This window comes from Bos mutus, chromosome 17 (genome assembly GCF_027580195.1).
Source record: "Bos mutus isolate GX-2022 chromosome 17, NWIPB_WYAK_1.1, whole genome shotgun sequence".
In the NCBI taxonomy this organism is placed as follows: Eukaryota; Metazoa; Chordata; class Mammalia; order Artiodactyla; family Bovidae; genus Bos; species Bos mutus.
Window position 1 is genome coordinate 32,540,346 of NC_091633.1, and position 24,394 is coordinate 32,564,739.

Genomic DNA, 24,394 nt, shown 5'->3' on the forward strand with positions numbered 1-24,394 from the left:
GCTGAGTGCTGAAGAATTGATGCTTTTGAACTGTGGTGTTGGAGAAGACTCTTGAGAGACCCTTGGACTGCAATGAGATCCAACCAATCAATCCTAAAGGAAATCAGTCCTGAATATCCATTGGAAGGACTGACCTTGAAGCTGAAGCTCCAAATACTTTGGCCACCTGATGCAAAGAGCTGACTCATTTGAAAAGACCCTGATGCTGGGAAAGAGTGAAGGCGGGAGAAGAAGGGGACGACAGAGGATGAGATGGTTGGATGGCATCACCGACTCAATGGACATGAGTTTGAGTAATCTCCGGGAGTTGGTGATGGACAGGGAGGCCTGGCATGCTGCAGTCCACGGGGTCACAAAGTCGAACACGACTGAGCAACTGAACTGACCGAGTAGATAGTGAAGATTTTCTGTGCTTATTAGGAGTAAAAATTCACAAATGTACAAATAAACCTATAGGACATAAAAAAATTAAGAAAAATTAACTCTGTTATTGAGTGAAGTAAGTCAGAAAGAGAAAAGCAAATATCGTATATTAATGCATATATGTGGAATCTAGAAAAGTAGTATAGATTATCTTATTTGCAAAGCAGAAATAGAGGCACAGACTTGAAGATCAAACATATGAACATCAAAGGGGGAAAGGGTGAATGGAAAGAATTTGGAGATTGGAGCTGACATATATACACCACTGTGCTGAAGTGACTTAGCACACATACATGTAGGTACAAAGGAAATCAATCCTGAATATTCATTGGAAGGACAGATGCTGAAGCTCAAGCTTCAATACTTGGCCACCTGATGTGAAGAGCTGACTCATTAGAAAAGACCCTGCTGCTGGGAAAGATTGAAGGCAGGAGAAGAAGGGGATGACAGAGGATGAGATGGTTGGATTGCATTACCGATTCAATGGACATGAGTTTGAGCAAGCTCCAGGAGATGGTGAAGGTCAGGGAAGCCTAGTGTGCTAAAGTCCATGGGGTTGCAAAGAGTCAGACACGACTGAGTAATTGAAGAACAATGCAGGTATAAAATAGAAAATGAGATATAATAAGATAATGAGTCCCTATTATATTGCACAGAGACCTCTACTCAATTCTCTGTAGTGACCTAAATGGGAAGGAAATCCAAAAAAGAGGGGATATAGGTAAACATGTAGCTGAGTAATTGAAGAGCAATGCAGGTATAAAATAGATAATGAGGTACATAATAAGATAATGAGTCCCTATTGTATTGCACAGGGACCTCTAACTCAATTCTCTGTAGTGACCTAAATGGGAAGGAAATCCAAAAAAGAGGGGATATAGGTAAACATATAACTGATTCACTTTGCTGTACAGCAGAAACTAACACAACATTGTAAAGCAAATTACTCCAATAAAAAGAAATTAACTCTGTTACTAATTTAGGAGGAAAGATTAATTAATTGATGTAAATATACTTACCATGGGCTCTGGTATCTGTGGCTTAGTTTGTCAATAGCCGCTTGACTGAACTCTTCATACTGTAAAAAAGAAGAAAATCAATGTCCCCTGATTCCAAGGTCACTCTGCATGAACATGTCTGAGAGTCTGGGTTCCTAGTCAAAGAGGAGGTCAGGTGGAGCAATTAAACAAGAAACGCTAAATTCAGTTGAGGAAACATGGTCTTTTGATTCTTGAACTGAGAAGAAAAGATACAAGAAGTAAAATAAATCTGACCCTCTGTGCTTTCCCTGCCCTCTCTATAAAAGGACAGCTGTTGGGTCTGCAGAAGAGTGTCATCTGCAATCTCTAAACATCTCATGATTCTATATCTACATGAGCAGGCACTCAAAACCAGGACTTACCATTTATTTTTTGTTTTTCATAGTGGGTCCTTGTTGGTTACCAATCTTAAATATTGCACTGTGTACACAGCCATCCAAATTCCCTAACAATCCCTTCCCCCCAGCAACTATAACATGACATCATTTTGTCTCAGCTTAGCTTTTTTCACATCACTTTACCCTCATGTGAAAAGATGCTCAACAGCACTAATTATTAGAGAAATGCAAATCCAAACTACAATGAGGTATCACCTCACACTGGTCAGAATTGTCATCATCAAAAAGTCTACAAATAGTAAATGCTGGAGAAGTAGAAAAAAGGTATCTTCCTATAGTGTTGTTTGGAATGTGAAGTGGTGCAGCTGCTATGGAAAACAGTACGGAGGTTCCTTAAAAACCTAAAAATACAACTACCATATGATCCAGCAATCTGACTCCTGGGCAGATATCTGAAGAAAATTATAATTTGAAAAGATATGTGCACGCCAATGTTCATTACAGCATAATTCACAATAGACAAGTTATGGAGCATCTTAAAAGTTCATCAACAGATGAATGGTTAAAGATGTGGGACATATGTACAATGAGCTATTACTCAGCCATAAAAAGAATGAAATACTGCCATTTGTAGCAACATAAATGGACTTAGAGATTATCACATTGAGTGTAATAAACCAAAGACAAATGTCATTTGATATCACATGTGCAATCCAAAAAAATTATACAAATGAACTTATTAACAAAACAGGAACAGACTCACAGACATAGGAAAAAACTCATGGTTACCAAAGGAAATGGAAGAGTGGAGGAAAAAATTAGGAGCTTGGGATTAACAGATACAAACTACTTTGTATAAGTAGATAACTGACACGGACCTACTGTACAGCACAGGGACCTATACTCAATACCTTGTAATAACCTATAGTGGAAGATAATCTGAAAGAGAATCCATCATCTGTCTGTCTGTCTGAACCACTTTGCTGCACACCAGAAACTAACAGAACACTGTAAATCAACCTCAGATACATCAATAAAAAAGACAAAAAGGGGGAAACGTAGCAAAATCATATCATAATGTTAACCTTAGATAAATCACCTGGTACCCTTTTCTATCTCCCCTGTTTTCTTCCCTTTTCCTCAAGCTTTGGCTTATAATGCCTTTCCTGATCAAGGGTTGTGTTGGGAAAGCAGATCTATTTAAGTCATTTCTCAGTGACGAAGATCTGAAAACTTGATCACTTCTAGATCTTTAATGTCCATGTGTAAAATAATAAACAAAGGAAGGGATAAAATAAACAAGATTTAAATGAAAGGCTAAGCCACTATTCCAAAAGTTTGAAAAGTGATAATCTGTGTTTAGGACTTCGCTGGTGGCTCAGTGATAAAGAATCCTCTTGTCAATGCAGGAGACGTGGGTTTGATACCAGGTTGGAAAGATGCCCTGGAGAAGGAAATGGCAATCCACCCCAGTATTGTTGCCTGGAAAATCCCATGGACAGAGGAGCCTGGCAGGCTACAGTCCATGGGGTTGCAAAGAGTCAGACATGACTACTTAGCGACTAAATAACAACCATCTGTCTGTAATAGTAAAATCTTTTTCAACTGATTTTTTTTTACTTTTTATTTTATATTGAGGTACAGCCAATTAATAATGTTGTGATAGTTACAGGTGGATAGCAAAGGCACTCAGCCATAAATACACATGTATCCATTCTCCCCCAAACTCCTGAGTCTCAACTGATTTCTGACACCTATTCCCTGAATATCAATCTTATCAACTGACTTACAAATAATTTTATCATCAGTTTATGGGCAAATTTCCCAGGACTGGGATAATCTTTGATCTTTGTTCTCATTTTTAATAACCCAAAGTTTCACTGGTTTAATCTGGAAAGATTTTCCTTAGGAACACAAAATGCATTCATTAGCCTCTAACCCTACCCCATTTTTCCTATAGTTATCAGCACATAATGTCATAGAAATTTACCTAAAATAAGCTGACCTTTCTCTGTCTTAATTAATGAGATTCATCATGATTTATTTGGACAGTTGTGCTCACTTTGTTATTAAATCTAATGAAATTTAGAATAAAAAAAATTTTTTTTTTTACTGATCAGTTATTCATAAAAGTGAAGCAAAGACTGATTCAATAACAAATTCAGCACCTTCATAGAAACAGGTGACAACTGAGTAGTACATGTTCTACGCTAAGGAGATCAGTAAGAATCTTTGCAGTTATTTTGTATGCTTTCAACTAGCAAAAATAATTATAACTTGAAATTGGATATTCCCTATTAAGCAATCTTTAAATAAGTCTAGGTATTAAGGAAAAGGAAATATCTGCTAATTACATTTAGATACTGTGAATTAGGCACAATTTCTCAAATGAGCTATTAAATTTAAGTGAAATTAATTACAGACATCGGGGTCCATTCTAGTTAATAATGAAAATCATTGCTTAATATTTTTACTTTTAATCACAAACCACCTCTCCTCTAGAAGCGATATTAACTGAGGAATCCTCTTACTTTCTTGCCAGGCTTAACTCAGGATGTTTTTCCTAATATAGCCAATGAGTACAATGGCCATGCATTTCAAGAACAGCATAAACATTAGGGTTTCTCTTGCCATCCTCCTCCTTGGTAACATGGAGCTCTTATACCAAACAGTGAAGTGGAAAATCCCCTAAGCCTACCTTTTCTTATGCTAATGTAATTTTTTCTTCACTTGCCTCCATTTGCAAAATATTACTGTTAACCCCTTAGCTGCTTTTCTTCCCACAGCCAGGGAGAAGCATTCTCATTGTTGGTGCCCGGTCACCAAATTGCATAATGCTGCCTATTCTCAACTGGAACTATTGAAGGGAGAAAGGGGGCATCAGGCCTTTGTGTGGATAGAGCATTTGAAGCATTCATTTTACATTCAGAGCAGGAGCAGAAACAAAACAGATCTCCCTGAAAAATGTCAGTGTTTAAGGCATGGATTCTGTGGTGCATTTTTTTTTTTTACTAAAAAGCAAGAAGTGAACAACAATGCAGACGCCCATACTTCATTTTATGCCAAAGGATATGGAGGCTTGAGCTGAGTACCAATATGAATTATATCCCCATCTCCCCTTTTTTTATTGCACTGTTTTTAAATAATTTGAATTGGTTTATCAAATTTTAACAAACAGACTAAACATAAAGTTTCCTGTTTCCTTGACTCTGACCATAGTACGTGTTTTCTGTAGAGTATCCAACTAATGAGAAACATATTCCATTACATTTCTAAAGTGTTTATCATAATATAATTTTAAAATTCATGTAGTTATGAAAACATAGTATAGTGAGGCATTAAGAATACTAGATCCCACTTCTTTAGACTTATTGTACTAGATACTATGCTAAGTGCTTTACACATTTATCTCACTAATCCATTTGACAATACTCTAAGATTATAATAATATTATATAACATTATTTTCCCCGTGGAAGACAGAATTCTAAAGACTTCCAAGATGTCCTTATATATACACCTTCTTCCAGATATTCAGCCAAATACTAACCTAGGTACTGCTGTGAAGGGATTTTTCAGGTGTAGTTAGGATTTCAAATCAACTGACTTTAAGAAAGGAAGTTTCTCCTTGGTGGCCCTAACTTCATCACTCAAGCTCTTTAAAGGACCTGGGCTCCTCTGGGTAAAAGGGATTTGAAATGTGAGAGGGATTTGGACATGAGGGAGGGTGTCTGTTGCTGGCTTTAAAGATAGAAGGGACCATCGACAAAGGGATGTGGGCAGCTTCTTGATGTTGAGACTGTTCCCTGCCTGACAGCTGCAGAGAAATAGGCCCTCAGTCCTATAGCCACAAGGAACTGAGATCTGCGACAAAGACATGCACTTGGAAGAGACCCCAGACCTCAGATTTGATCTTTGTCACACCTGACACTTTGAAATTCAGCCTAGTGAGTTCTGAGAAGAGAATCAAGCCTAGACTTCCCTGGACTTCTAATCTACTTCTAATCTATGATTTGCTTCTGTGAGCAAATAAATGGTGTTGCTTTAAGATGTTCTTGTTTACTGCAGCACCCAGACTTCCCTGTCCTTCATTATCTCCTGGAGTTTGCTCAAATTCATGTCCATTGAGTCAGTGATGCTATCCAACCATATCATCCTCTACTATCCTCTTCTTCCCCTGCCCTCAGTCTTTCCCAGCATGAGTCAGCTCTTCACATCAGGTGGCCAAAGTACCAGAGTTTCAGTTTCTAATTTAGTGGCAATAGATTACGCTCAACAGAAAACTAATGCAATGCTCATTTTATCAATGGGAAAACTGAAACATTATAAAGAATAGAGGGTAGATTAGCATGTAAATAGGGGAAAAATAAAAAATTCTTCAACTGGCTCTTTTTCCATATTCAGTTTTTCATTAAGACCACACACGTAGATTTGTCATGAAAAGCATTATAAATGCTGCCTTATTTATCCTTAGAGAGAAGGTACATTTCTATTGTTTTTTTCTGTACTTCTCCAGGGAGATTAATGTTTTCCTTATCCAGGCGATAATTCAAGATACATGAGGACTTCTAGCAACACTAGAACTTATTCTGTCGGGAATTGTTAGGATTTGTGATGAGTACCCAATCATTCTGCAACCAGTCTTTTACCCATAGTTGGCGGATGGTCCCTACCAGGGTCTGAAATATGAGTGGACTCAAATATTCAAGCTACAGGAAAGCTACACAGGAGGTTCCCAAGTCTCTGCTTGTGCCCAGGCCACAGTTCCTGAAATATAATTAAGTGCCTGGTTGGCGACTGCCCTCACCCTCGGAGTTTTCTAATGTGTCGGCACTGTTATTAATTCAAAGGTTAGGAAGTGTGTTCCTCCCAAGTTAATTGTCCAATTAGCTTTACAGTACAGAATCGCACGAGGGGTGGTAGCACAGGCATTGTGAACATAAGAGTATAACCAAGTTTCAGCAAAAGAAAAAATAAATAAAAGCTAAGTAGTCCTTGAATCACTACTGAATAACCGAGAAGGAGAATAATTCTCAAGTTCACGCACACTTAAAAGCTCATTCCACAACCCCTGTCCCCCACCTCCTTCTGCAACTTGGTTTGTTATCAAAGACTCTGCATGAAAAAAGAACGAGATTTCAGTCTCCATTTCCTATCATTTTTTCATGATCTGCTAGGCTGTGCTAAGTACTAGGAAGAAGGCTGTGGATGCTGTCAATAGAAAGTCAAGTAAGACAGATCTCACACCTCAAGTTACTCACAGCCATTTGAGATGTGGCTGGCACTATGCAGACCAATAGTCACACTAAAAACTTCAACAATGATGACAACACAGAGAAACTTCCTACGAACTCCTCCCTAACTGCAAGAGCCCATATGGGCCCCAAGCGCTTATTTTCAGTGCCATTTTCTTTGTGTCCAGAGACAGTGGGACCACATACCAGGGGCCTCTCTATTGAATGGGTTGTTTTCAATTTGCTCAATTAAGATTTCCTGAGTCCTGGGAAGAGAATAGCTAGATCCAGATTGCTATGCATTCTAAGCACTTTCGTCAACACAGCTGACATACTTCAGAAGTGTTATATATGAATAATAGGGAAAACTATAGTCCTAAATTTATAATGATATTAGAATTTCTTCCAAACATCTCAAAAAGCCAGGATAAATGCCAGATTCAGAAAACATATGTCCTGGTATTTTAGCCACCTGTGCCTGGGATATTAGATCAAGCCCAAGTTTCTGAATTCTTGACAGTATATTTAAAGAAGCCTGATTGTGGAGTTAAATGTCAAGTTTACTAGAACTCATTCTAATTTATACATTTTTCTTAGCTTTGTATCTTGTTAGCATCATCAAATAATATTTGTTGAAAACCTATGGAGTATGCTTAATACTAATTTTAAGAAGTGCAATATATTTTTTAAAAAGGTTATATTTTCATTGAAAAACATTCTCAATGTGTATGTTAAGCCCTACAGAAGTTGGTAACCACCATGGCGCATTTTTAGCCTTCCTTAATTAGAAATAAAATCACTCACTAGGCTCTAAATTGCTTTGAGTTTATTTCCTTCCTTCCCCCCTCCTTCTCTTTCTTTCCATCCTTTCTTTTGTTTTCACATTTCCACATCCTAACAGAAGATGTGAGGATCAGGATGTCTGTTTTTTTCCAATTCACCAAAAATCATCCATAAAGTCACAGCCAGAAGGAGGAAGCCCACACTGACTGGGAAGCCAGTTACCTGGGGCTGGGGCGCCTGGTGACACGTGGAGAGGCGGTGCCCCAGGTACCAATCTCTTGTCCACAGAACCACTTTGGACGCAGCACAGAGAGTGCACGTCAGTGATACCTATCTTGCTTTTTGTTTTCATGGTCTGTTCCAGGAAGGAAACACTGAACTTAAAATTTATTTTCTGGGAGTTCAGATACAAGTAATTCCTTCAATCTATTTGAGGAATAATATAGAAAGCCATGACTTCCCTGGTAGCTCAGTGGCAAAGACTCTGCCTGCAATGCAGGAGACACAGGTTCGATTCCTGGGTCAGAAGGATCCCCGGGAGGAGGACATGGCAACCCAATCCAGTATTCTTGCTGAGAAATCCCATGGACAGGGGAGCCTCGTGGGCTACAATCCATGGGGTTGCAAAGAGTCAGACACAACTTAGCGACCGAACAATAGCAACAATAGAAAGCCGAGTTTTATGAAATAGGGAAATATTAACACCTGTGTATTAGGAAGTTAATGTTAATATGGGGCTAACCAAAAAGTTAGTTTAGATTTTTCCATAATATCATGCGGAAAACCCAAGCGAACTTTCTGGCCAATCCAATATACTATTTCCCAAAAATGGAGGGCTATTTGGGCTTTGTAGCCAAGGTTTCTCCTTGCTCACAGATGGTCACTGTGTGGCCTTCCCAAACTAGCTGCTTCCTGTGGTATCAAGAAAGCCACTACTTTATACAGCACTTAAGGATGAAAGGTGCTAATGTAATTATTTTTATATTAAACAACAGACTGTTAGGACTCAAATAACTCGTGAGAACTACACACACACACCCATCTGGGAAAGAAACAGCAGCCATTCCACGGCACACCTAATTTTAGAAAAGCTATTTTCTATTTAGCTTTTATAACTTGGTTGAAAAAGGAAGCTTTGTTATCTTTTAAAAGTCTTCTGTGTTGCTAACAACATGAGTGTGAGATCTTAGGAATTTGAATGAGACTGTGATTCACCTAAATGAACCCAAACATAAATGAGAAATTTGTGGTGAAAAACACCCAGAACTTCTGAAATGTGTGTGTCTGTGTGAGTCTACATACTGATCAACTCCATACCAACAATACTTCTCTATTTCTCGTTAATTTGAAAAATTTCAGGACACTGTTGGGTGGGGGTGGGATTTGGAAGAATGCACAGGGTGTGGCTGGAGGGAAGTTTGGGAGGAATCTCACTTCTCTTTTTTTCCAAATTTCCAAAGATAATATTTAATGATATGTTTTGAAACACTGTATATAACTTTTTACATAGAAACTTGAAGATAATAAAATTAAAAATAGAGTTACCATTTTATCCTGCAGTCCCACTTTGGGCATATATCTGGAGAGCACCACAATTTGAAAAGATGCAGGGACTCCAGTGTTCATTGCAGCACTATTTGCAACAGTCAAGACATGGAGGCCACCTAAATGTCTATCAACCGAGGAATGGATAAAGAAGTTGTGGTACATATATATGTAATGGAATGTTACTCATCCATTCAAAAGGATCAAACAATACCAGTTAGAGCAACGTGGATGGACCTAGAGATTATCGTACTGAGTGAAGTCAGACATAGAAAGACAAATATCATTTTATATCAATTATGCAACAAGGAATTACTGTACAGCACAGGAACCTATACTCAATATTTTGTATTAACATACAATGAAAAAGAATTTGGGATAATAGATATATGTACTTCTGTATGTATAACCGAATCACTGCTGTACACCTCAAACTAATACACTATTGTAAATCTACTATACTCCAATAAAAAGTTTTCAAGATTTAATAAAGGAACAAACAATACAGAAAATAACTATTAATGAGCTCTTTCTTATTATAGCAAATAAGTGGGTTATATCTACTACTGATGACTCATTTCGGTATTATGAATGAAGCATCTTGTGTGCAAATGATGCAGAATGGGGTGCCAGTAGACACTTGAGGCCCTGGGAAGAAAGGGCAGGTGCTTATGAGACAAAACAGCTGGGACTGACCTGGCCAGACCCTGCCTCGTGGAAAAGTGCTCACCCAGCTAGGTGCCTCCCACTGGGGCTCCAGCCCCATGTTCTGACTCCATTTCCCCTCTCACATGCTGGACTCCCACTAAGTCCCTGAACCCACAGCCTAGGCTGGGATCCTGGTTCCATCATTGACCCCCTGTGCAGCTTCAGCAAGGGGCCTCAGCTGCCAATACCTCCATTCCCTGCTCTGTAAGGGAGAAGAATCATAGTACCTTCCTCAAACAGTAAATAGTCAAGAGGAGTTCATTTTTTTTTTCATCTATTTTACTGGAGTACAGTTTATTTACAATGTTGTGTTAGTTTCTGCTACAAAGCAAAGTGATTCACTTATATATATATATATATGTTCATATTCTTTTGGCTTTATTCTTATGGCTTATGATAGAATATTGAATATAGTTTCCTGTGCTATACAGTAAGTTATTGTTGATCATCTATTTTATATGTAGTTCAGTTCAGTTCAGTTCAGTCACTCAGTCGTGTCCGACTTTTTGCGACCCCATGAATTGCAGCACGACAGGCCTCCCTGTCCTTCACCAACTCCCGGAGTTCACTCAAACTCATGTCCATCGAGTCAGTGATGCCATCCAGCCATCTCATCCTCTGTTGTCCCCTTCTCCTCCTGCCCTCAATCCCTCCCAGCATCAGAGTCTTTTCCAATGAGTCAACTCTTCATATCAGGTGGCCAAAGTACTGGAGTTTAAGCTTTAGCATCATTCCTTCCAAAGAACACCCAGGACTGATCTCCTTTAGGATGGACTGGTTGGATCTCCTTGTGGTCCAAGGGACTCTCAAGAGTCTTCTCCAACACCACAGTTCAAAAGCATCAATTCTTCAGTGCTCAGCCTTCTTCACAGTCCAACTCTCACATCCATACATGACCACTGGAAAAACCATAGCCTTGACTAGACGAACCTTTGTTGGCAAAGTAATGTCTCTGCTTTTGAATATGCTATCTAGGTTGCTCATAACTTTCCTTCCAAGGAGTAAGCGTCTTTTAATTTCATGGCTGCAGTCACCATCTGTAGTGATTTTGGAGCCCCCAAAAATAAAGTCTGACACTGTTTCCACTCTTTCCCCATCTATTTACCATGAAGTGATGGGACCAGATGCCATGATCTTAGTTTTCTGAACGTTGAGCTTTAAGCCAAATTTTTCAGTCTCCACTTTCACTTTCATCAAGAGGCTTTTTAGTTCCTCTTCACTTTCTGCCATAAGGGTGATGTCATCTGCATATCTGAGGTTATTGATAGTTCTCCCGGCAATCTTGATTCCAGCTTGTGCTTCTTCCAGTCCAGCGTTTCTCATGATGTACTCTGCATAGAAGTTAAATAAGCAGGGTGACAATATACAGCCTTGACGTACTCCTTTTCCTATTTGGAACCAGTCTGTTGTTCCATGTCCAATTCTAACTGTTGCTTCCTGTCCTGCATATAGGTTTCTCAAGAGGCAGGTCAGGTGGTCTGGTATTCCCATGTCTTTCAGAATTTTCCACAGTTTGTTGTGATCCACACAGTCAAAGGCTTTGGCATAGTCAATAAAGCAGAAATAGATGTTTCTCTGGAACTCTCTTGCTTTTTCCATGATCCAGCGGATGTTGGCAATTTGATCTCTGGTTCCTCTGCCTTTTCTAAAACCAGCTTGAACATCTGGACGTTCACGGTTCACATATTGCTGAAGCCTGGCTTGAAGAATTTTGAGGATTACTTTACTAGCGTGTGAGATGAGTGCAATTGTGCAGTAGTTTGAGCATTCTTGTGTCTCTATTAATCCCAGACTCCTAATTTATCCCTCCCTCCATCCCCTCTCCCTTTAGTGACCATAAATTTGCTTTGTATGTCTATGAGTCTGTTTCTGTTTCATAAATAAGTCAATTCCTGTCATACTTTAGATTCCACTGTTTGTTTTTTTTTTTAATGGATCTGGTCAGCCAAATTATACGTGCTGTTTATACAAAAATATGGAGACCAGGACTTCCCTGGTAGTCCAGTGGTTAAGAATCCACCTTCCAATTGCAGGTTCAGTTCCTTGTTGGGGAACTAAGATCCCACATGCTCAGTGCAAGTAAACCCATGCAGTACAACTAGAGAATCGATATCATATGATAAATTTCTTTCTCCATCTGGCTTACTTCACTTAGTCTGACAATCTCTAGGTCCTTCCATGTTATTGTAAGTGGCACTACTTCATTCCTTCTTATGGCTGAGTAATAATCTATTGTATGTATGTACCACATCTTCTTTATCCATCCATCTGTTGAACATTTCCGTTGTTTCCATGTCTTGGCTATTGTAAGCAGTCCCACAATGAACACTGGGGTGCATGGATCTGTTTGAATTATGTTTTTGCCTGGATGTATGCACAGGAGTGGGATTGCTGAGTTTGTTTTCAGTTTTTTGAGGAAACTCCATACTGTTCTCCACAGTGGGTACAACAACTTCAGTTCAGTTCAGTTGCTCAGTCGTGTCCGACTCTTTGCGACCCCATGAATCGAAGCACACCAGGCCTCCCTGTCCATCACCAACTCCCGGAGTTCACTCAGACTCACGTCCATCGAGTCAGTGATGCCATCCAGCCATCTCATCCTCTGTTGTCCCCTTCTCCTCCTGCCCCTAATCCCTCCCAGCATCAGAGTCTTTTCTAATGAGTCAACTCTTTGCATGAGGTGGCCAAAGTACTGGAGTTTCAGCTTTAGCATCATTCCTTCCAAAGAAATCCCAGGGCTGATCTCCTTCAGAATGGACTGGTTGGATCTCCTTGCAGTCCAAGGGACTCTCAAGAGTCTTCTCCAACACCACAGTTCAAAAGCATCAATTCTTGGCATTCAGCTTTCTTCACAGTCCAACTCACATCCATACATGACCACTGGAAAAACCATAGCCTTGACTAGATGGACCTTTGCTGGCAAAGTAATGTCGTTGCTTTTGAATATGCTATCTAGGTTGGTCATAACTTTTCTTCCAAGGAGTAATCGTCTTTTAATTTCATGGCTGCGATCACCATCTGCAGTGATTTTGGAGCCCAGAAAAATAAAGTCTGATGCTGCTTCCACTCTTTCCCCATCTATTTGCCATGAAGTGATGGACCGGATGCCATGATCTTCGTTTTCTGAATGTTGAGTTTTAAGCCAACTTTTTCACTCTCCTCCTTCACTTTCATCAAGAGGCTTTTTAGTTCTTCTTCACTTTCTGCCATAAGGGTGATGTCATCTGCATATCTGAGGTTATTGATATTTCTCCGAGCAATCTTGATTCCAGCTTGTTATTCTTCCAGCCCAGCATTTCTCATGATGTACTCTGCATATAAGTTAAATAAGCAGGGTGACAGTATACAGCCTTGATGTACTCTTTTTCCTATTTGGAACCAGTCTGTTGTTCCATGTCCAGTTCTAACTGTTGCTTCCTGACAGCATACAAATTTCTCAAGAGGCAGGTCAGGTGGTCTGGTATTCCCATCTCTTTCAGAATTTTCCGCAGTTTACAGCTGTTTTGTGTTTCAGTTCAGTTCAGTTCAGTTCAGTCACTCAGTCTTGTCTGACTCTTTGCAACCCCATGAGTTGCAGCATGCCAGGCATCCCATCCATCAGCATCTCCCAGAGTTCACTCAAACTCACGTCCATCGAGTCAGTGGATGACATCCAGCCACTCATCCTCTGTCGTCCCCTTCTCCTCCTGCCCCCAATCCCTCCCAGCATCAGAGTCTTTTCCAATGAGTCAACTCTTCGCATGAGGTGGCCAAAGTACTGGAGTTTCTGCTTTAGCATCAATCCTTCCAAAGAACACCCAGGGCTGATCTTCTTTAGAATGGAATCTCTAAATAAATTCATGGTGAGAAAAATGTTTCATAAAGAAACCAACCTTGGATCAATTTATTGAACAGCTATCAAGAAGTCTGTTCCCATGTCCATCAAACTCAGAGAAGCCCTCTGAGTTCAATCAGGAACTTGTGTCAAACAGGAGGCAGAAGTTTCAAAGCCTCAAAAAAATTGTCTTTATTATATCACACTGTATCCCATATACATATATTACTGATGCATCCCCATGGTTCTCTTTATTACCTTCTACACATCATTCAAGGTGTGATACTGTATGATATATTGGCTGTAATATCTGTTATGACTAATTGATTTAATATGGTCATTGGGATTATACCTAAGAAGAGTCAGTCCTCAAGTCCAGTATCACATTGTTTCTGCGGGAAAGCCAAGTGTCTTAAATTATCTAGCCATGAGGTCAGATGCAGGAGCAGAAAACAGACATGACAAGACCTGGATTAATGAAAGCCCGTGCGTGGGATACATGCCCACCTATGAACCACTTAGAGAAGCTCCTCAGTTTGAAACCAAAGATTTCAATAGTCTCCATATATTTTTTTAAATATTTATGTATTTACTTGTTTATTTATTTTTGGCTGCTCTGGATCTTTGTTGTGGTGCATAGGCTTCTCTCTAGTTGTGCTGCAAGTGTTCAGTTGCACCAAGGCAGGTGGAATCTTAGTTCCCCAACCAGGGATTGAACCTGCATCTCCTGGAATTGGAACGCAGATTCTTGACCACTGGACTACCAGGGAAGTCCTGGTCTCCATGTATTGTTGTATAAACAACACATACAGTTTGGCAGAGACCAGATCCGTTAAAAAAACAAAAATGTACTGCTCTTAAATCTATGAAAATAACAAAAGCAGTGATCTTCACTGGTTTATTACACATGTATCATCATTGCATTGTGGCCCGCTACCAGAGTAGGAAATAGCTAAACACATGAAGACCCAGAAGAGAGACCTGATGTGATTTTTACTGACCTCTGAAAATGTGGGGAAATATTTCAGGTGTCACTCAACCTGGAAGTTATCTTTCTACCTAAATCCAGATGATCTACAACCCCTTTCCAGTGCCTCCAAAGAGGAGAGACCATGACTGGGCAGGAAGCAGCTGCCCCAGGCATGTCACCAAGTCTACTGCAGGTGCCCGAGCTTTCTTAGCAGCCGGTCTTACAGGAACATGGAGCAGTGAATTAGGAAGAGCAGCTGTTCAGGCTATAAAAACCCACTAGATGAAAGTTTGTGATTAAAATCCAGGTTCTGAGCTACTGCAGTGGGAGCCGCTGAAGAGTCTCTGCAATCAGAAACAAAGTGCCACCTTAGTGGGACTCTTACAGATGCAGAGGGTTGGGGATGGGATCGAAGACCACCAAGGACACGCAGCCAGAGAGGAAACAGGGCATGGATGGAGACGCTGCCCTGTGTTACATCGCACGAAGGAATGGTCCAGCTCTTAGGCGAGGAGACATGAATTCACGGCACAGGCACTCACATTTTACTTGTGATTAGGGACTCATTTCTCCGGAGAAGGCAATGGCAACCCACTCCAGTACTCTTGCCTGGAAAATCCCATGGACAGAGGGGCCTGGTGGTCTGCAGTCCATGGGGTTGCTAGGAGTCTGACACAACTGAGTGACTTCACTTTCATTTTTCACTTTTCACTTTCATGCATTGGAGAAGGAAATGGCAACCCACTCCAGTGTTCCTACCTGGAGAATCCCAGGGACTGGGGAGCCTGGTGGGCTGCCGTCTATGGGCTCACACAGAGTCAGACACGATTGAAGTGACTTAGCAGCAGCAGCAGCAGCAGCAGCAGGAACTCGTTTCTAGGCATAGAGGATGAGTGTGTGTGTATCAGCTCAAATGGCACTTTCTTCTCATTGATCGGAAGAGGCTGCCTAGAGACTTACGAGGATAAGGAGTACGAATCTGGGGCTGTCCTGGATGTAGAGGAAGCGGGGAATGGAGCCAGGCCCTGGGTGTGGGGTTGGGCAGGGAGTTGAGGGGGAATGAATAAACTTGGTGACAAATCCTAGGCCTTAACTGGTAGGTAAATCATATGTGGTTCTTGACCTGTGCTGTGCTGCTGTGAAGTTGCTTCAGTCGTGTCTGACTCTGTGCGACCCCATAGACGGCAGCCCACCAGGCTCCCCCGTCCCTAGGATTCTCCAGGCAAGAACACTGGAGTGGGTTGCCATTTCCTTCTCCAGTGCATGAAAGTGAAGTTGCTCAGTCATGTCCGACTCTTCACGACCCCATGGACTGCAGCCTACCAGGCTCCTCCATCCATGGGATTCTCCAGGCAAGAGTACAGTATGTACAGTCATTCTCAGTGCATCCTTTTGTTCTCATGATAAAGTTTTAAGTCCAAGGAATCCTTTAACCCTGGTGGTCCAGTGGTTAAGACTCCATGCTTCCAATGCAGGGGTTATGGGTTCGATCCTTTATCAGGGAAATAGATCCCACATGCCGCAGAGTACAGCCCCCAAAAAAATAAATAAAAAAAATCAAACTTAAGACAGATACATCTTTGAAAACATATACTGTCAAATGCTGGGGCACAGGACAAGCTGTCACAGCCTGTGCCAAACAAGGCCAGCTTCCACGTGAGCCTGGGTGGGGAGAGCTCTGTCTGGTTTACACGCAGTCCCACCATTTTATGAGAACCACACAACCATGTAGGGCTGAGAATTAGAACCGTCTGTGACATTCCATCCAAAGAAATGGAATAAATCCCTTCCTGAAAGGCTAAGTCGTGCCTGACGTGGATCTTGGATTCACAGCCCCACGCACTCAAGACAGAGACAACTCGAGGGCTGTGCACAAAAGCTGGGCATCACCTGAGAAAAACCACAAGGCCACCCAAGTTCTAGACTCTCTTCAAATCAGCTGCCTTGCTCTTGGTGCATTCTCTTCTCACTAGTGATCACTTTTGATATTGAACCAAGCTTCTGATCTTCGTCTTCATTGCCTGAGTGGAACAGGGTGCAATTTAGGAACCTGAGCCCTCTTTCTGTGTCACTGGCACTGCTGCTGTTGCTGCTAAGTCACTTCAGTCATGTCCAACTCTGTGCGACCCCATAGACAGCAACCCACTAGGCTCTTCTGTCACTGGGATTCTCCAGGCAAGAACACTGGAGTGGGTCGCCATTTCCTTCTCCAATGCATGAAAGTGAAAAGTGAAAGTGAAGTCACTCAGGCGTGCCTGACTCTTAGCGACCCCATGGACTGCAGCCCACCAGGCTCCTCCATCCATGGGATTTTTCCAGGCAAGAGTACTGGCACTGGGTGACATTAAATACAAAACCACAGTCCTCACTACTGACATCGGGGTGTTAACCTCTTGCCGGACACTGTGCTGAGTGTGTTCCTTGTGTCCTTTATAACTCACAACAGAACAAGAATGATACCTAGAGAGTCTTTTTTTTTTTCCAGAAAAAAAGTTGAAATTTTTATTGTAATTACATGGAAATTATTTTTATCAATCTGATAAATTTATGATATAGAATTTTTATGATTCAGTCTTTATGATATTGAATCTTTCAGTTCACAAACACGATATATCTCTCCACTTATTTACATCCTGTTTCAATAGTTTTATCATTTTTCTCCATGTATAGAACACCTTTCTTTTTATTGACATATAGTTGATTTACAAGGTTGTACCAGAACATCTTTTTTTAAGATCTATTCCTACATACTTTATATTTGCTGATGATATTGTAAGTAGTATCCTGTTTTGCTGCATTTTCTGTTTGTTTCTGGTATATAAAAATAAAATTGATTTTTACACCTGGATTTTGTGTCCCGTGCGCAGGCGGCTGAGACGGGCACGCCAAAGAATGGCCGAGAGGAGCTACCCCACATCCGAGGTCAGGGGCAGAAGCCGGGAGGACCCCATACCCAAAGGGCGGCGGCCAAGAGGAGCTACCCCGTGTCCGAGGTCAGGGGGGGCGGCCGAGAGGAGATACCCAGCGTCCGAGGTCAGGGGCGGCGACGAGAGGAGTTACCCCGCGTCCGAGGTCAGGGGCGACGGCCGGGAGGAGATACCCCATGCCCCTAAGCCCGAGGCCAAGGGCAGTGGCAGGGAGGAGCAACCCCCCGAGGCCAGGGGCGGTGGCCGGGAGGACCAACCCCACGTCCAAGGAGCCGTGGCTGCGGGGCGCAGGAGGGCCTAGAGGAGCTATCCCACGTTGAAGGTCAGGAAGGGCGACGGCGAGGAGATACCCCTCGTCCAAGGTAAGGAACAATGGCTGCACTTTGCTGGAGCAGCGGTGAAGAGATACCCCACGCCCAAGGTAAGAGAAACCCAAGTAAGACAGTAGGTGTTGCAAGAGGGCATCAGAGGGCAGACACACTGAAACCATACTCACAGAAAACTAGTCAATCTAATCACACTAGGACCACAGCCTTATCGTTTAACTCAATGAAACTAAGCCATGCCCATGGGGCAACCCAAAACGGGTGGGTCATGGTGGAGAGATTTGACAGAATGTGGTCCACTGGAGAAGGGAATGGCAAACCACTTCAGTATTCTTGCCTTGAGAACCCCATGAACAGTATGAAAAGGCAAAATGATAGGATACTGAAAGAGCAACTCCCCAAGGTCAGTAGGTGTCCAATATGCTACTGGAGATCAGTGGAGAAATAACTCCAGAAAGAATGAAGGGATGGAGCCAAAGCAAAAACAATACCCAGCTGTGGATGTGACTGGTGATAGAAGCAAGGTCCGATGCTGTAAAGAGCAATATTGCATAGGAACCTGGAATGTCAGGTCCATGAATCAAGGCAAATTGGAAGTGGTCAAACAAGAGATGGCAAGAGTGAATGTCGACGTTCTAGGAATCAGTGGACTGAAATGGACTGGAATGGGTGACTTTAACTCAGATAACCATTATATCTACTACTGCGGGCAGGAATCCCTCAGAAGAAATGGAGTAGCCATCATGGTCAACAAAAGAGTCCGAAATGCAGTACTTGGATGCAATCTCAAAACGACAGAATGATCTCTGTTCGTTTCCAAGGCAAACCATTCAATATCACAGTAATCCAAGTCTATGCCCCAACCAGTAATGCTGAAGAAGCTGAAGTTGAACGGTTCTATGAAGAGCTACAAGACCTTTTAGAACTAACACCCAAAAAGATGCCCTTTTCATTATAGGGGACTGGAATGCAAAAGTAGGAAGTCAAGAAACACCTGGAGTAACAGGCAAATTTGGCCTTGAAATACAGAATGAATCAGGGCAAAGACTAATAGAGTTTTGCCAAGAAAATGCACTGGTCATAACAAACACCCTCTTCCAACAACACAAGAGAAGACTCTATACATGGACATCACCAGATGGTCAACACCGAAATCAGATTGATTATATTCTTTGCAGCCAAACATGGAGAAGCTCTATATAGTCAGCAAAAACAAGACCAGGAGCTGACTGTGGCTCAGATCATGAACTCCTTATTGCCAAATTTAGACTTAAATTGAAGAAAGTAGGGAAAACCACTAGACCATTCAGGTATGACCTAAATCAAATCCCTTAGGATTATACAGTGGAAGGAGAGATAGTTTTAAGGGCCTAGATCTGATAGATAGAGTGCCTGATGAACTATGGAATGAGGTTCGTGACATTGTACAGGAGACAGGGATCAAGACCATCCCCATGAAAAGAAATGCAAAAAGCAAAATGGCTGTCTGGGGAGGCCTTACAAATAGCTGTGAAAAGAAGAGAAGCAAAAAGCAAAGGAGAAAAGGAAAGATATAAACATCTGAATGTAGAGTTCCAAAGAATAGCAAGAAGAGATAAGAAAGCCTTCTTCAGTGATCAATGTAAAGAAATAGAGGAAAACAACAGAATGGGGAAGACTAGGGATCTCTTCAAGAAAATCAGAGATACCAAAGGAACATTTCATGCAAAGATGGGCTTGATAAAGGACAGAAATGGTATGGACCTAACAGAAGCAGAAGATGTTAAGAAAAGATGGCAAGAATACACGGAAGAAAAAGATCTTCACAACCCAGATAATCACGATGGTGTGATCACTGACCTAGAGGCAGACATCCTGGAATATGAAGTCAAGTGGGCCTTAGAAAGCATCACTATGAACAAAGCTAGTGGAGGTGATAGAATTCCAGTTGAGCTATTCCAAATCCTGAAAGATGATGCTGTGAAAGTGCTGCACTCAATATGCCAGCAAATTTGGAAAACTCAGCAGTGGCCACAGGACTGGAAAAGGTCAGTTTTCATTCCAATCCCAAAGAAAGGCAATGCCAAAGAATGCTCAAACTACCACACAATTGCACTCATCACACACGCTGGTAAAGTAATGCTCAAAATTCTCCAAGCCCGGCTTCAGCAATATGTGAACCGTGAACTTCCTGATGTTCAAGCTGGTTTTAGAAAAGGCAGAGGAACCAGAGATCAAATTGCCAACATCCGCTGGATCACAGAAAAAGCAAGAGAGTTCCAGAAAAACATCTATTTCTGCTTTATTGACTATGCCAAAGCCTTTGACTGTGTGGATCACAATAAACTGTGGAAAATTCTGAAAGAGATGGGAATACCAGACCACCTGACCTGCCTCTTGAGAAATTTGTATGCAGGTCAGGAAGCAACAGTTAGAACTGGACATGGAACAACAGACTGGTTCCAAATAGGAAAAGGAGTACGTCAAGGCTGTATATTGTCACCCTGTTTATTTAACTTATATGCAGAGTACATCATGAGAAACGCTGGACTGGAAGAAACACAAGCTGGAATCAAGATTGCCGGGAGAAATATCAATAACCTCAGATATGCAGGTGACACCACCCTTATGGCAGAAAGTGAAGAGGAACTAAAAAGCCTCTTGATGAAAGTGAAAGTGGAGAGTGAAAAATTTGGCTTAAAACTCAACATTCAGAAAACTAAGATCATGGCATCCGGTCCCACCACTTCATGGGAAATAGATGGGGAAACAGTGGAAACAGCGTCAAACTTTATTTTTCTGGGCTCCAGATGTAGTGACTGGGCTCCAATCACTACAGATGGTGACTGCAGCCATGAAATTAAAAGACGCTTACTCCTTGGAAGGAAAGTTATGACCAACCTAGATAGCATATTCAAAAGCAGAGACATTACTTTGCCAACAAAGGTTCGTCTAGTCAAGGCTATGGTTTTTCCAGCGGTCGTGTATGGATGTGAGAGTTGGACTGTGAAGAAGGATGAGCACCGAAGAATTGATGCTTTTGAACTGTGGTGTTGGGAGAAGACTCTTGAGAGTCCCTTGGACTGCAAGGAGATCCAACCAGTCCATTCTGGAGGAGATCAGCCCTGGGATTTCTTAGGAAGGAATGATGCTAAAGCTGAAACTCCAGTACTTTGGCCACCTGATGCGAAGAGTTGACTCATTGGAAAAGACTCTGATGCTGGGAGGGATTGGGGGCAGGAGGAGAAGGGGACGACAGAGGATGAGATAGCTGGATGGCATCACTGACTCGATGGACGTGAATCTGAGTGAACTCCGGGAGTTGGTGATGGACAGGGAGGCCTGGCGTGTTGCGATTCATGGGGTCGCAAAGAGTCAGACACGACTTAGCGACTGATCTGATCTAATCTGACTACCAAATTCGCGTATACTTTGAGGTATTCTAGGTAGACAAACATGTTAGCAAATAATGATAGTTTTACTTCTTCTATTTCAATCTTTACACATTTTATACTTTTTTTTTTCCTTACTGCCATGGTTAAGACCTCCAGGACAAAGCTAAATGAAAAAAAATCAGGATTTGGGGCATCCATGTCTTGTTCTTGGTCTTAAAGAGAAATGCTTTCACTGTTTTATCAAGTATCTCTATTGTAATCTCCTTTTTTATAGATAATCCATATCAGATTAGGAAATTCCCTTGTATTCCTAACTTAAGCTAAAAGTGTTTTCATTTTTGGGGTTTAATATGTAAGTAGGAAAACATTATGTTGGGAAGTTAAGAAGCATACCAGACCTAGAGCTTGCTGTGTGGCAGATACTGTAGCCAGCAGTTGGCAGATATTTCTTCATGACAGCCCAGTAAGGCAAATGCTCAGGTTCATGATGAAGAGACACAGCGCTCTTGAGGAACTGGCCCAAGATCTCTCACAGCTAGGAGGTGGCAGGGTGGGGTAGGAATTCAAGTGGTCTCAGGAAGTGGACACCTAAACACCACCATGGAGCAGAGGAGGCTCAGAGACCCAGGGAGGTGAACTCAGAGCCCAGGATCACAGAGCTGAACCTGACCTCAGGCAGGAGTGGAACCCACGCTGTATGACCCCAAAGCCTGAGCTCCCAGCTGCTCTCAGGTACTGAGGAAGGTTGGTCCAGAAAAAGGCTTTAACTTTGTTAACCATTCTGTATAACACTGTGGGCTTCCCAGGTCGCTCAGTGGTAAAGAATCTGCCTGCCAAAGCAGGAGATGCAGGTTTGATCCCTGGATTGGGAAGATCCCCTGGAAGAGGAAATGGCAACCCAATCCAGTATTCTTGCCTGGATAATTCTATGCACAGAGAAGCCTGGAGGGCCACAGTTCATGGGGTCGTAGGGTCGGACACGACTGAGCACGCATGCACATAAGATGGCACTAATTGCCTCAGGAATTAAGGCAATTGATACATATTCAATTTGTTGCTGCATCATTGATACATATTCAATTTCCAGGGAAAGACCTGCCTGGAAAAAAGTCTGAATCCTCAGATTTTGCTTCTAAAATAACCTGTGCTCTCTGTTTCAGAGGAGACTGGCTGTGCTCATGCCTGCATCCACATCACTGAAGGGAGGTAAGGCAGGCTTTTTCAGAGCCCTCCCGCTACCCGCCCTAGATGGCCTGACTTAGAGGCACGATCCGGGTTTTGAATCTCTGGGGCTGGTTTCTAGGTTTGTGGATGACGTCCAGCACAGACTGCTGCTTTACCACCACCCACTCACCGAGCCGCTCAAGAGCGGGGGAATGTGTGTGAATGTCACCGAATAGACGGGAATCTGGATGCATGCCAAAGCCAAGTGCAAATGCTTTTGGATTCCCTCCGGCTTCCTTCTCTTCACACCCCTCCTCTCATGTATTCAAGGGACTTAAAGAGGGTGATGGCAGCCAAGTACTTTTATCCACACAGTCATTTTTCTGCACAAACTCCAATCTCATTGCTTCTCAAGGACAAGTCCAGGACACAAGGTTTCTTATGGAAGCAAACTCAGAAAGCATTTAAATCAGAAAATGGTAGGGAGGGCAAGTGAAAGCTGTTATCATTTACTGTACTGATGATGAAACAGAAGCCCTACAAATATAATGATTTTTTTCCGATTCCTAGATCAATACATTTGATGTGAAAAAGTTTAATGTGAAGAAGTCTTGGAGACATATTTAATATTATGGATACCAAAGAGCTGCCACTTAGAGTTTTTTTTGCTTTTGTTTTTTGATGGTTCCAGGTGTTTATTTGAAAGCAAGTCTTTTTTTGAAAGTCTGACATACAGATTTTTCAATACATGATGGAGCATTTTACTAGTAACAGTCCTTATGACATTATACCCAAGGCTAGAAATCACAGTGAGGGACTTAAAACTTTTTCGGCTTACTTGATTTTGACTGTATTGTTATCTGCTTCAATTAATTGTAATAATAAATTAGTTGTAAAATTAGTCTGGAAAAAATAAACTATTCATTGGGAGAAATAAAAAAGCAAACAATGTTTGAGGAGGAGCATAAATTTAAAAGCAATACCTTGATGTGAAAGCCAGTCTGAAGCCTTGTTTTGTTGATAAAATCATACTCTGGTATTCCCCAGCCAATTTCACCAACATACTCAGGTTTATATTTAGCTGGCAAGCTTCTGTTCGAGGCAGGCCTCCATAAATATCTGAGATCTCCAGTTTTCTCTAATGCAGGACGCTTTTCTCCTATGTAGGCAGTGTGCTGAGCGACTTGAGGGAGGTGATCCTTTACATAAGCTGGGCCTTAAAACAGAAAGAAAAAAAACCCTGAAAACCTCCGCACTTTATTCTGAGATGCTTTGGTTATTCTAAAAGGTGGAGATAATTCTAGCTAATGATTTTGTGCATTCAGTAATGATTGCGTGCACTATGTTCTAGGTGCTGCCATAAGCTTTTTAGATATGTTAATTCAGTTGCTCCTTATAATAACCAAATGAAGTATGGGGTATTATTTTCCCCAGTTTATAATTGGAGAAAACGAGGCCCAGAAAGATTAGTTACTTGTCCAGAGTCATAGCTAACAAGCCCTTCACTCCTTGACAGGCTATCTCACAGACTGGGCTCTTAATCACCCCACTACATGGCTTTCTTTATAACCAATTTAATACAAACATGTTTTATTTTATTTTATTTTATTGAAATAGTTGATTCACAGTATTGTGTTATTTTTTTCTACACAGCATGACCTTGATGTTTATCCATCCTATACATAAACTAGTTTGTCTGCTAATCCCAAACCCCCAATCCATGCTTCCCTGCTCCAAGTCCAGCCTGGC

General features: G+C 41.6%; 1 protein-coding gene across 1 annotated transcript in view; it reads right to left on the reverse strand.

Annotated features, from left to right (window-relative positions):
• SPMIP2 (sperm microtubule inner protein 2) overlaps positions 1–24,133 on the reverse strand; it is a 66,962-nt gene extending 42,829 nt beyond the window's left edge. Inside the window, 3 exon segments of the mRNA XM_070385574.1 lie at positions 1,443–1,501; positions 23,629–23,926; positions 24,120–24,133. Of these exon segments, the coding sequence (XP_070241675.1) occupies positions 1,443–1,501; positions 23,629–23,926; positions 24,120–24,133 (371 nt within the window).
• Between the last annotated feature and the right edge of the window lie 261 nt (positions 24,134–24,394).